We start from the raw sequence: 12,035 nt of genomic DNA on the forward strand, positions 1-12,035 counted from the left end.
CAAAACAGACTTTTACTCAGACTATAAGTGTCACTTTTTTCATAGTTTGTCCGGGGCTGTGACTTATATGTGAAATTATTCAAACATATAATTTCACATATTTGTTACTGTCACAATGACAACCACATGAGGGCGCTCTAGACTTGTACCAGTCTGACAGCCGTCTACTTACAGAGCGACGTTTCAGCTACTTCCGGAGTGGGTGGAGTTGTTCAGAAGTGACACCGAGGATGAAGAATTCAACAGATTTATCGATTTGGAGTGAGATCCAGAGTAAACTTGTTGTTGTTTTTTCTGCTTTATTTATCTGATTAACTGTTAATATCTTACGTTAACAAACCAGACACGTGTTCAGTTCTGTCTGTGCTTCATGTGTTTACATATGTGTTATGTCACATTGGTTATACATGATACAGTTCACTTATTTGACCTCTAGATGGCGCTGGTGTGTTTGTAATACTTGTAAGAAAATTTACTTTACTCACTTTCTTTTATACATTTCATATTTAATTTCCCTTATTTATTTCCCCTTCATTTATAAAACCATAAAGGTGATATGTTTTCATTTGGAACAATATTGTAAAAGTTTAGTTCATCATAAGTTTAGTTTAAGGTCACAAAAACTACTTCCTGTTTTCCAATTCAGCCTTTTACGCTAATGTGAAGTCTGACCTGACAGAGCACTATTTAAGAAACAACTGAAAAGTAAATTAGAAAGTTTTGGGTTTACAGGCCAAAGAGGTTTGTATATTTTCCATGTGTTCATGTGCAGTTTGTGTGTTTATGTGATATGATCCAGAGCTTTTGTTATATTTAATGTGTTTGTTCTACGGTGTGAACTGTGATGAAATAAGACCACAGTAAACATCAGTGAAAACAACTCTGTGTCTCTCATATTTGTGGACAAGACACATATGTTACATTAGCGTATCTGATAAACTGTTAATGTCTTATGTAAACATACCAGATACGTATTCATTGTTTATGTGTTACCTTAGGGGGTGTGTGTGTTGCTCTGAACAGCAGAGGGGGTGTGTGTTGCTCTGAACAGCAGAGGGGGTGTGTTGTACCTGGTAAGTTCCAGGGCCAGGGACAGCGCTCAGTTGGACTTTGAATCTCTCGTCTTTGGACACGATGAGCGACTTCTGTGGGACGGGGGTCAGTCTGGGGTTGTACTGACCTGGACCTGCGCGTCAGAATGAGAACACAACACAACGAGCGTTACAAATAGTGTAAATGATCTTGGGTTTGACGTGTGACCAGAGGATATTAGGACTGTCGCCATAGTAAAAGAAAATATTATATAATTCTTATATTTTAATTGTATTTATTTATGTTATGTCCAGTTGACAGAATGAAGTTTATTTTTCAATGGAACCTGCTGGATGATTTATGCCAGAAGTGTCCAAACTTTTCTCATTAAGGGCCACATATAAAAACACAGACAAAGCCGAGGGCCGACTGAGGGCCACAGACTGGTCACCAATACAGTGAATACTTCAAATCTGTGTTATTATTACAAGTTAGACTGAACCACTAGACCTTTATTCACGCTCACATCCTCAATGCGACACATTAAATATTCAATATAGGCTTGTTAAAGTCGATTTTCAGAAATGTACAGTAAAACGTGCTGTTTGAGGTGATACGGGCCAATTCACCTGGAAGCTTCAGGGCCAAGAAAAATTGGTCTGAGTGCCGCATTTGGTCCCCGGGCCACAGTTTATGCAGATGTACAGAACCACACAGACAGTATAGCCACAGTTAACGAATCAAAAGTAAAGATTTGAAATTGGAATAACATTTTTTCAATGGTTAAAATGCCTCAAAATTGTGCCAAAAACATGAATTGACTGATAATAACTTTTGACCATGTTATAATTTTGTATGTTCATGTCTGTGCCCATGAAACCTGAAGAAGACCAGACTAATCTACAAAACTGTACTAATACTATACTCCGTGTGGAGCTTAAAGAGGTGCTGTTGTACTTCTATAAACGCACACAGAACATATTTAATATTAATAATAATAATAATAAATACATCCACAGACACACAAAGATGGTTTACAGTTTGGTGTGTTCTTCATTCACTCCACATTCTGACCACCACCAACACACACACCACATTCACACTAGGCAATGTGCTTCGAGTATCTCATCTGAGGACACAACAACAGTTTTTTGCCACTGGCGCCCCCCTGTGGCACAGTACTGACCGTCCCGACCTCGCTTACCGTCTGAGATCTGACATATCAGGCTTTGTTTAGAAAATATTTGCCCCAAAAATAACGTATAAACATGTTATATAAGTTTCACTTTCATTTTTGACAGTCTCCCCTTCCCTTTGCTCTCCATGCTAACTCGCTCCCCCTTCAGAGCTCTATCACAACACAATCAGCTGCGTCCCACTAATGAAACTACTGCACATCACATCAGGTTTGTCAAGTACAGTGGTCCCTGGTTTATCGCAGGGGTTAATAACCCACAATACGCAAAATCTGTGAAGTATCAGCTTTATTTTTTACATTATTCTCTCTGTTTTTGTGTGTAAAACCCCTCACCACACACTTTATACACTTTTCTCACACAGGCGTTAACATTTTCTCACATTTCTCTCTCGTTTAAACTCTCTCAAAGTTCAAACCTTCGTAGGCGTCTTTGTCGGTGCAGAACGTTTCGTCGACATCGTGGGTTTTATCGGGGAGAAAACAAATTGCAAACGTACAGCACTTCAGAGTCACACTGAGATCCAACATTTATGTAAATTTGTCTGAACACATTCTGTACTGGACAGGAGACACGGCACGGAGGAGACTGATGGACAATGGTCTACAGTCCAACAGCCAATCAGGACGCACGACACAATGGTCTACAGTCCAACAGCCAATCAGGACGCACGACACAATGGTCTACAGTCCAACAGCCAATCAGGACGCACGACACAATGGTCTACAGTCCAACAGCCAATCAGGACGCACGACACAATGGTCTACAGTCCAACAGCCAATCAGGACGCACGACACAATGCACAATCATACACTGTAAAAAAAGTAAAGTAAAATTGCACAAAAAAAAAAAAAAAATCTGTGAAACAATGAGACCATGGAAGGTGAACCGTGATATAGCGACAGACAATTCTTTTTTTTGAGAATTGTCGCGTGGGAGCATGGGTATGAGGAGGGTTTGAATAGGGCCCAGGACAGATCTCTAGATTACTCAGACATGCAAGGATGACGTCTTTAATCTCTTCAGACCTGCGAGGGAACGACATTATAAGATGGCACGAGGCTCAAAAACGTCGGGTTTGCATTACACCTGCTCTTCACTTTACAAACTGATCCATAATATTCACACTGGATTCAGCCAAACACACAAATTCTCATCAAAGCTACACCTAAAGTTGTGTTAGTCTATTCAGCAAGTTATAATCCAAGACAAAAGTTTCTAAAATCTATGCACGTTCCCTGGATTAGTTCCACAAAGCATGTATGCAAAGTCAATTTTGTGTTTTACTTCCTCGAGTCAGAGGTTTAGGAAAGGAAAGTTTTTAATAAGTATTTTAGAAACAAGCAGTTAAACGCAGCCTTTTGCTCTTCTGATTAAATCTAAGTTCACCGTCGGGTGGAGTTCATTGACAGTTCAGTGTGATCTCTAAATGCAACACTCTTCTCTCCAAGATTTGAGTTCAAATTGGATTTTTAATATGTTTTGAATAGAAAAAAGTGCTGTAGGCATTAAGCAGAGCCTCAGGGTGTGACCAGAGTCCATGTAACTCTACAGGACTGAACACATCCACAAACTGAGGCGTGAAGAGAGACTCACTTAATGATTATAATGAAGTCTGCTCTGGTGCGAGGCTCACTCACCCACACACATCTGGGAAAATAAAACATTTGTCTCATTGTGGTGAATGTATTTAAGGTCAGGAAAGAAAGAGTTTTTAAGAAAAGTTAGAAAAGCATCATTTACCCAGTTACTTCCACACAGGACTGACCCTATTTTCTGGACTATATGTGTCACTTTTTCCATAGTTTGTCCGAGGGTGCGACTTATACTCAGATGAGACTTATATGTGAAATTATTCAAGTATATAATTTCAACATTACGGTCATTTAAAAAACATCTGAGAAAAACTGGACCTCTGGAGTGGGTGGAGTTGTTCAGAAGTGAAGAATTTAGTGGATTTATTGATTTGGAGTGAGATCCAGAGTAAACTTGTTGTTGTTTTTTCTTCTTTATTTATCTGATTAACTGTTAATATCTTACGTTAACAAACCAGACACGTGTTCAGTTCTGTCTGTGCTTCATGTCGCTGAATAAATATAAATGTGTTACGTTAGCGACTTGATTTAAAGATAAAATGTCTGTTCTTGGTCTTGGATTTTGTAAAATAAATTTCCCCAATAATGTGACTTATAGTCCAGTGCGACTTATATGTGTTTTATATGTGTTTTTTTCTTATTATTATGCATTTTTTGGCTGCTGTGACTTATACTCCAGAGTGACGTATACTCCGGAAAATACTGTACATTAGTATTTTAGTTTAAACTTTTTAGCCAAACAAATAGAATTTTTGGTTGTCTTTAAAATATCGTATCTCCAAACACTCTTCCTTGGCCTGGACGTTTCCATGGAAATGCTGTGTGCTGTGTGCTGTGAGCGTCACATGACTCTCTCGTTTGGGTCGCCAGTTTCAAAGCTGAAATCCAATTAGTTTCAATTTAAAAGGAGTTTCTGATAAGTCTAGGAATCATTAAGGTTTTGCCGATACGATACATACCTCGATACACAGGCCACGATACGATACATGCCTCGATACACAGGCCACGATACGATACATGCCTCGATACACAGGCCACGATACGATACATGCCTCGATACACAGGCCACGATACGATACATGCCTCGATACACAGGCCACGATACGATACATGCCTCGATACACAGGCCACGGTACGATACACGCCTCGATACACAGGCCACGATACGATACATGCCTCGATACACAGGCCACGGTACAATACACGCCTCGATACACAGGCCACGATACGATACACGCCTCGATACACAGGCCACGATACGATACATGCCTCGATACACAGGCCACGATACGATACATGCCTCGATACACAGGCCACGATACGATACATGCCTCGATACACAGGCCACGATATGATACATGCCTCGATACACAGGCCACGATACGATACATGCCTCGATACACAGGCCACGATACGATACACGTCTCGATACAGGACTTTTTCGATTCAGTGAAAAATAAAAGCTTCCGTGACCCTTAATGATCAACAAAAATATAAACATCACTGGTGGATTTATCGTCTTTTTACTGCAGATGAATGAACATTTACATTTACGCAGAGACATGTGCAGTTTAATGTCAGATCCACTGAAACAACTGTGAGACTAAAGTTTGTGTTAAACCAGTGTGTGTGTGAAGTTCATATGAAACACACCTGTTTTAATCAACAAAACACTGAAGGAAATGTCAAATGTTCTGCACAAACACGTTTCTTTCCTCTAAACAGCCACACAAATGAAGTGCTGCGACGGAATTATATGGTAAAATATATAAAAAATACATCGGTACATTAGCCTGTGATATCGATTGTGTATCATTAAATTAAAAAAAAATATGATAAAGTGTATAAAGTGTGTGGTGAGGGGTTTTACAGACAAAAACATAGAGAATAATTGTACAAAATAAAGCTGATACTTTCATCTGTTCTGTTAATAGACTTTTTGAGTGTAAAATGTTAATATTCTACACGTACATTCAGTCATACGTTTGTTCTGATTGGTCATAATTATATTTTCTGCATGAACTCACCCAAAAAAAACCTTCAAGTTATTCTGGGGCATTGAGAGCAAAATAATTCAGATCCTTTTTTGTTGAAAGGTTTGGACACAGAGTCAGAAGTATTAATTTAGTTCGTTATGGTCCACGTTTTTGGTCCACTTTTTCATAATTTAACCGGTGAATAAAGATAATTCCATTTTATGTGTTGACCATTAAAATATGTCAAATTGTTTATTAAAATATCACAAACATTGCAATATTTATGAGCCCAAAACCAGAGTGTGAGTCACATTATGCCGCTGTAATGGACACTACACAGACGACGCGCCCAAACAGTCCAAATCTATTTATATGCAAATTGGGTCGTGGAGCTCCTGGGGTGAGGCGCAGGGCGAAGGACCAGACATAAATTATACAACGAAGTCATGAATCTATCAATTTGAAACAACATTTTCAATGGGAGTGTAATTGAGGTAAATATTAGGTTAGGAGCCCACAGAGACGCAGCTAATTGACCAGCGAGGAGGAAGAGGAGGAAGAGGAGAGAGGACGCTGGTGTGAGGAGGAAGAGGAGGAAGAGGAGGAAGAGGAGGAAGAGGAGGAAGAGGTGAGAGGACGCTGGTGTGAGGAGGAAGAGGAGGAAGAGGAGAGAGGACGCTGGTGTGAGGAGGAAGAGGAGGAAGAGGAGAGAGGAGGGAGTGCAGAGGATGCTGGTGTGAGGAGGAAGAGGAGGAAGAGGAGAGAGGAGGGAGTGCAGAGGACGCTGGTGTGAGGAGAAAGAGGAGGGAGGAGGAGAGAGGAGGGAGTGCAGAGGACACTGGTGTGAGGAGGAAGATGAGGAAGAGGAGGAAGAGGAGAGAGGAGGGAGTGCAGAGGATGCTGGTGTGAGGAGGAAGAGGAGGAAGAGGTTCTTAGTTTGAGCAAACAGAAATACAAATAAAAACATCTAGGAAAAAAAACAAACTCCTCTCCTGTCCCTCCTCTCCTCACTCTCTCCTGTCCCTCCTCTCCTGTCCCTCCTCTCCTGTCCCTCCTCTCCTGTCCCTCCTCTCCTGTCCCTCCTCTCCTCACTCTCTCCTGTCCCTCCTCTCCTGTCCCTCCTCTCCTGACTCTCTCCTGTCCCTCCTCTCCTCACTCTCTCCTCACTCTCTCCTGTCCATCCTCTCCTGTCCCTCCTCTCCTGTCCCTCCTCTCCTGTCCCTCCTCTCCTGTCCCTCCTCTCCTCACTCTCTCCTGTCCATCCTCTCCTGTCCCTCCTCTCCTGTCCCTCCTCTCCTCACTCTCTCCTGTCCCTCCTCTCCTGTCCATCCTCTCCTCACTCCTCTCCTGTCCCTCCTCTCCTCACTCTCTCCTGTCCCTCCTCTCCTCACTCACTCCTGTCCCTCCTCTCCTCACTCTCTCCTGTCCCTCCTCTCCTCACTCTCTCCTGTCCCTCCTCTCCTGTCCCTCCTCTCCTCACTCTCTCCTGTCCCTCCTCTCCTCACTCTCTCCTGTCCCTCCTCTCCTCACTCTCTCCTGTCCCTCCTCTCCTGCCCCTCCTCTCCTCACTCTCTCCTGTCCCTCCTCTCCTGTCCCTCCTCCCCTGTCCCTCCTCTCCTGTCCCTCCTCTCCTCACTCTCTCCTGTCCCTCCTCTCCTCACTCTCTCCTGTCCCTCCTCCCCTGTCCCTCCTCTCCTGTCCCTCCTCTCCTGTCCCTCCTCTCCTGTCCCTCCTCTCCTGTCCCTCCTCTCCTGACCCTCCTCCCCTGTCCCTCCTCTCCCGTCCCTCCTCATAAACTTCGTTCTTCTCACGGTCCTTTCACACTGGTTCGTCAGGAGCGTGGCGTTCACGTGTAAAGTCTACGGTGGCCACACGTCTTGAGCGTTCAGGCGTCAGACGCTCTGTTCGTGCGTCCAAGAGTTGAAAAAGCTCAACTCTTTGGCGTTTGATGAGCAGCGTCAACCAATCAAAGACTCCGCTCCAGTGGCGTAGCGATGTCATTATCCGGAAAAAGAAGAAAGACATCAGCCACAAACTAGGAGCAACTTAATTACGCTGGATGCACCGGCTAGCTTAAAGGCTCGCCGCGGACCCAGACGCGCCGCCGCAGAGCCGATCGCCTCCGCTGATGGGTCCATTGGTATAGTGCTTTTTCATCTTCAAGGCCCTGGGTTAAGTGTCTTGCCCAAGGACACAACGGCAGCATCTGTGAAAACTTGAATCGCACCAACATTCAGATCAGTGGACGAACACTTTACGTTAACTGAGCTACTGCCGCCCGTAGTGTGGATGTATCTTCTGTTTTGTTCAGTTTAATAAAAATAAAACACACACAGTGAAAAGAGACACAGGTGACGGATGTACCTGGGCTGTCCGGGTCTGCACGGAGGAACAGGTTTTCCCGCGGGGCTGTGGACAGGAAGCTGCCCTGGCGTTTCCGAGCGTCTTCACTCCGGGGCTCAGAGAACGAGCGTGGCTTCTCCAAACGGCCGTACGCGTTTGGAGACGGAGTGTCCTGTGAAGAGGAGGCACAGAGGAAGGACAGAAATACATTTACTACAGCAACTTTTCAACGAGAGGCAGTGTGTCCTACAGGTTTATGCACAAGAGAGCCACGTCTGAATCATTTTATTAAATATTTTTGGAGTATAAAGATTAAATATAGTTACTTCTATGTTCATGACAGTACTACAAGCATAAAGTATCCCTCATTTTCACCTATTTTTGTTCAGTTTTTACAAAAATACTGCAATATATTAGAGCAATTATCCATACTTTTCTTCTTTTTTTTTTACTTCTACTGCAGTAATATTATTGAATAGTAACTGTAGACTGTATATAAACATGGACATGACCATACGCCTCCATCGACTCTGACTCCAATTCACTTTCTGTTGAAAAACCTGCTGCTGTCAGACTCATTTTGGTCTTAAATGTTCGTATTAATCCTCTACATGATCCTGGGGTTTTTATTTCACTATTGTGTCTGTAAATCAAGATCTGAACATTAATAACAGACAAATCAGACGACTTCTTTCCCCGAGGTCGCTCCTGCTAGCGCTAGCAACAGGTTTTATCAACAGTGTTGCTAAGCGCCCACTCACTGCTAAACTAGCGGTGCAGGAAGGGGCGTTACCTTCAACAGCCTCGCTCATTTGCTCTTTGGTTGCTATGATACTCGAAGTTGAAATTTCAAATATGAAACACTGATCTAAATTAGCCGCTATGACTGCGCTAGCCTCGATGAGCTTCATTTGACTGGAGCCAAACAATGTAGTCAGCTTTATTTTTTACAATTATTCTCTCTGTTTTTGTCTGTAAAACCCCTCACCACACACTTTATACACTTTTCTCACACAGGCGTTAACATTTTCTCACATTTCCCTCTCGTTTAAACTCTCTCAAAGTTCAAACCTTCGTAGGCGTCTTTGTCGGTGCAGAACGTTTCATCGACATTGTGGGTTTTGTCGGGGAGAAAACAAATTGCAAACGTACAGCACTTCAGAGTCACACTGAGATCCAACGTTTATGTAAATTTGTCTGAACACATTCTGTACTGGACAGGAGACACGGCACGGAGGAGACTGATGGACAATGGTCTACAGTCCAACAGCCAATCAGGACGCACGACACAATGGTCTACAGTCCAACAGCCAATCAGGACGCACGACACAATGGTCTACAGTCCAACAGCCAATCAGGACGCACGACACAATGGTCTACAGTCCAACAGCCAATCAGGACGCACGACACAATGGTCTACAGTCCAACAGCCAATCAGGACGCACGACACAATGGTCTACAGTCCAACAGCCAATCAGGACGCACGACACAATGGTCTACAGTCCAACAGCCAATCAGGACGCAGGACACAATACACGTTCACACAGTGTAAAAAAAAAACACGTAAAATTGCACGAAAAAAAATCTGCCAAACAGCGAGACCACAAAAGGTGAACCGCGATATAGCGAGGGATGACTATACACCGTTTCTCTGGGTGGAAAATGTTGAAAGTCTGTAACAAACTTATTTACTCTTGAGATCTGGAGCCCTGTGCAAAATAATACAATCCAAATGATGATGGCGCCCCCTGTAGCAACTCCCAGGATAAGGTCAATATGACATGTGCCGTAATGATTAGTTTATTTTCTTAGGAAGGAAAAAGACAGAATGAAAAACTCTATCTTGAAACAGGCAGTTGACCTAATCACCCCCCTCACTCCAAGTTGGACCGTGTAATAGATCTGACTGTCACCTACGGCGCACATCACCGTCGCTTTCATTACACCTCCACTTCATTATGCTAATGCTAATAACTACATGAACTAATAACATTCTAAAGTCATAACAGACACAGTTTGGACCATCTCCGCGCAGCTAGAGGAAGGTGTCGCGTTTCACAGGTAATTTCAACTCAACGACGCAGCTCCCATTAGCGTCTCTGTCGTTACGTCTCACTCGTAATTAAGTCTCCCACGTCTGATGAGTCCGGGCGAGTGCGTGGAAGTGCGGGCTCTGCTGGAGGTGCCGCGTCGCGCTACTTACTCAGAACACGTCCGAGGCTGGCAAACCGGGAAAAACGTCTGTAACTTTTCATTTGTCCCGAACGTGGAGCGTCATTGGCTCTGACCGCCGCTTCGGGGCTCTCGTCGCAGGTGTTCGTCCGGCTGTAATCATGGGGAATGCGCGGGGTTTAGCCTGTTATTACATCAACAGTGGGGTGCGGAAAGCCATTCATTTGAGGAGGGAAATGTCAGCTGGATCAAATTGCTCTGATTTGGTGTTCATGGTGTACGTGATGAGCCTGCGTTTATTTCAAGCATCGTATCTGGTAGAAAGTGACAATGTCCCTCATTTGTACGAAGGTGAATAGATGCGCAGCAGGAGTTAGCGATATAACGCCAACTGTTCAAATTCATACGCGGCAGTATGGGTAGGGCTTTTATCTAAGGCCGTGCTGGTCGACGGGGTTACACAGTGTACTCGGACCTGTTGCTGCTTAAAACGAGACAGTGATGAAGTCCCAGACAAAGACACAAAAGGCTCCTCCTCCTCCTGCTGCTGGTGGGTTTCAGGTGACATCACAAGAATGCATAGATCAATATTAATTAATACGCACGGGGGGGTGATGTCTGTGTAATTCCTCAGTCGTCCAGGTCTGATCCAAAGCAAAAGATGAAATTTAAATCTGTGAACTGAACAAATCGTCCAAGCCGTTTCTTCAGTTCAGGTCAAATTACCGGTGGATACTGACTTTTATCTGTCTGAAGGGAGGGGATAACTACACTGAAACTGGAAACAGCTATTGTCTCCAGTTTCAGCTTTAACGACCTTATTCAAGCCTTAATGGCCGCCTATTGTTCTCTTTGTTCCTGTTTGTTTTGGGTCTGAGGATGGCGTTGTATATTGTTTAAGGAAGGATTCTCTTTCCTAACAAAAATAGCTTCTTTAACTGCCCTCTCAAGTCATTTCTTTTCTCTATCTCTGACCAGAACTGAAGAAGCAGCTTGGACGAGATTTAAATTTTGTCTTTTGCTATGGGGGGGTTGTTTTTGGGTCTAATACCAACAGTAAAGGTCAACATTTGTGCATTTACCGTTTGGATATTTCGTAGCAAAGTAGAACGTAACAGAAAAAACCTGGCTCTTGTCCCTCGTCTGTGATCAATATGAGTGTTCACGGTGTTTGACTTTCAACAAAAAGGGGACAGCGACTAACTGAAAAACTGTTGGCTAATGCTAGCTAGCTTGTGACTGTAATTTCATGTCTGACAGACTTGTTTAACTGTACAAATCTGCTCAGCTCTTTTAGTTCCAGCTAAGTCAGTTCTTTCCGGTCTAATAAAGCTTCTGACAGTTGTGCCTACAGTTAGCGTCACACCTCCAGGGAATGTAGATGACATCAGCTGTGATCAATAAGTGCACACCAAACCCCCGTCACCTCCTTCATAGGCTGAATTTTCCCCATTTCAGTTGCTTGCGCGAGGCAAATGTGCAGGTCTCACTCTCCACTGTTGCCAGCAGAGGGCATCAAACATAAGTCAAGTATTCTGCGTGAAAGTGAAAGACGAGTTGAATCAGAGCTCGTCTTACATATTACTTCAAGTTGTCACTGCATAGAAGCTGATATAAAACAAAAAAGTAGAAGTCAGAAAAAAAATATGTCTCCATAAGAACTTAAAATGTCTTTTTCTGTAATTAAATGTCAACTCACTGACAGCAATTGTAGTGTGAAA

At 43.3% G+C, this 12,035-nt stretch overlaps 2 protein-coding genes across 2 annotated transcripts in view; one reads left to right on the forward strand and one right to left on the reverse strand.

Moving 5' to 3' along the window:
* Window positions 1-12,035, forward strand: part of LOC117375930 (guanine nucleotide-binding protein G(q) subunit alpha) — a 249,744-nt gene that overhangs the window by 65,130 nt on the left and 172,579 nt on the right. The gene's annotated exons all lie outside the window — the stretch shown is intronic.
* The window catches only part of stpg2 (sperm-tail PG-rich repeat containing 2), a 106,419-nt gene that overhangs the window by 15,601 nt on the left and 78,783 nt on the right, over window positions 1-12,035 (reverse strand). Inside the window, exons 12-13 of the mRNA XM_055224001.1 lie at window positions 8,164-8,314; window positions 1,071-1,186 (exon numbers count right to left, since the gene is read on the reverse strand). Coding sequence (XP_055079976.1) covers window positions 1,071-1,186; window positions 8,164-8,314 — 267 coding nt within the window. The remainder of the gene's footprint in view (window positions 1-1,070; window positions 1,187-8,163; window positions 8,315-12,035) is intronic.

The sequence above is a fragment of the Periophthalmus magnuspinnatus genome, chromosome 9, assembly GCF_009829125.3.
Source record: "Periophthalmus magnuspinnatus isolate fPerMag1 chromosome 9, fPerMag1.2.pri, whole genome shotgun sequence".
Classification (NCBI taxonomy): Eukaryota; Metazoa; Chordata; class Actinopteri; order Gobiiformes; family Gobiidae; genus Periophthalmus; species Periophthalmus magnuspinnatus.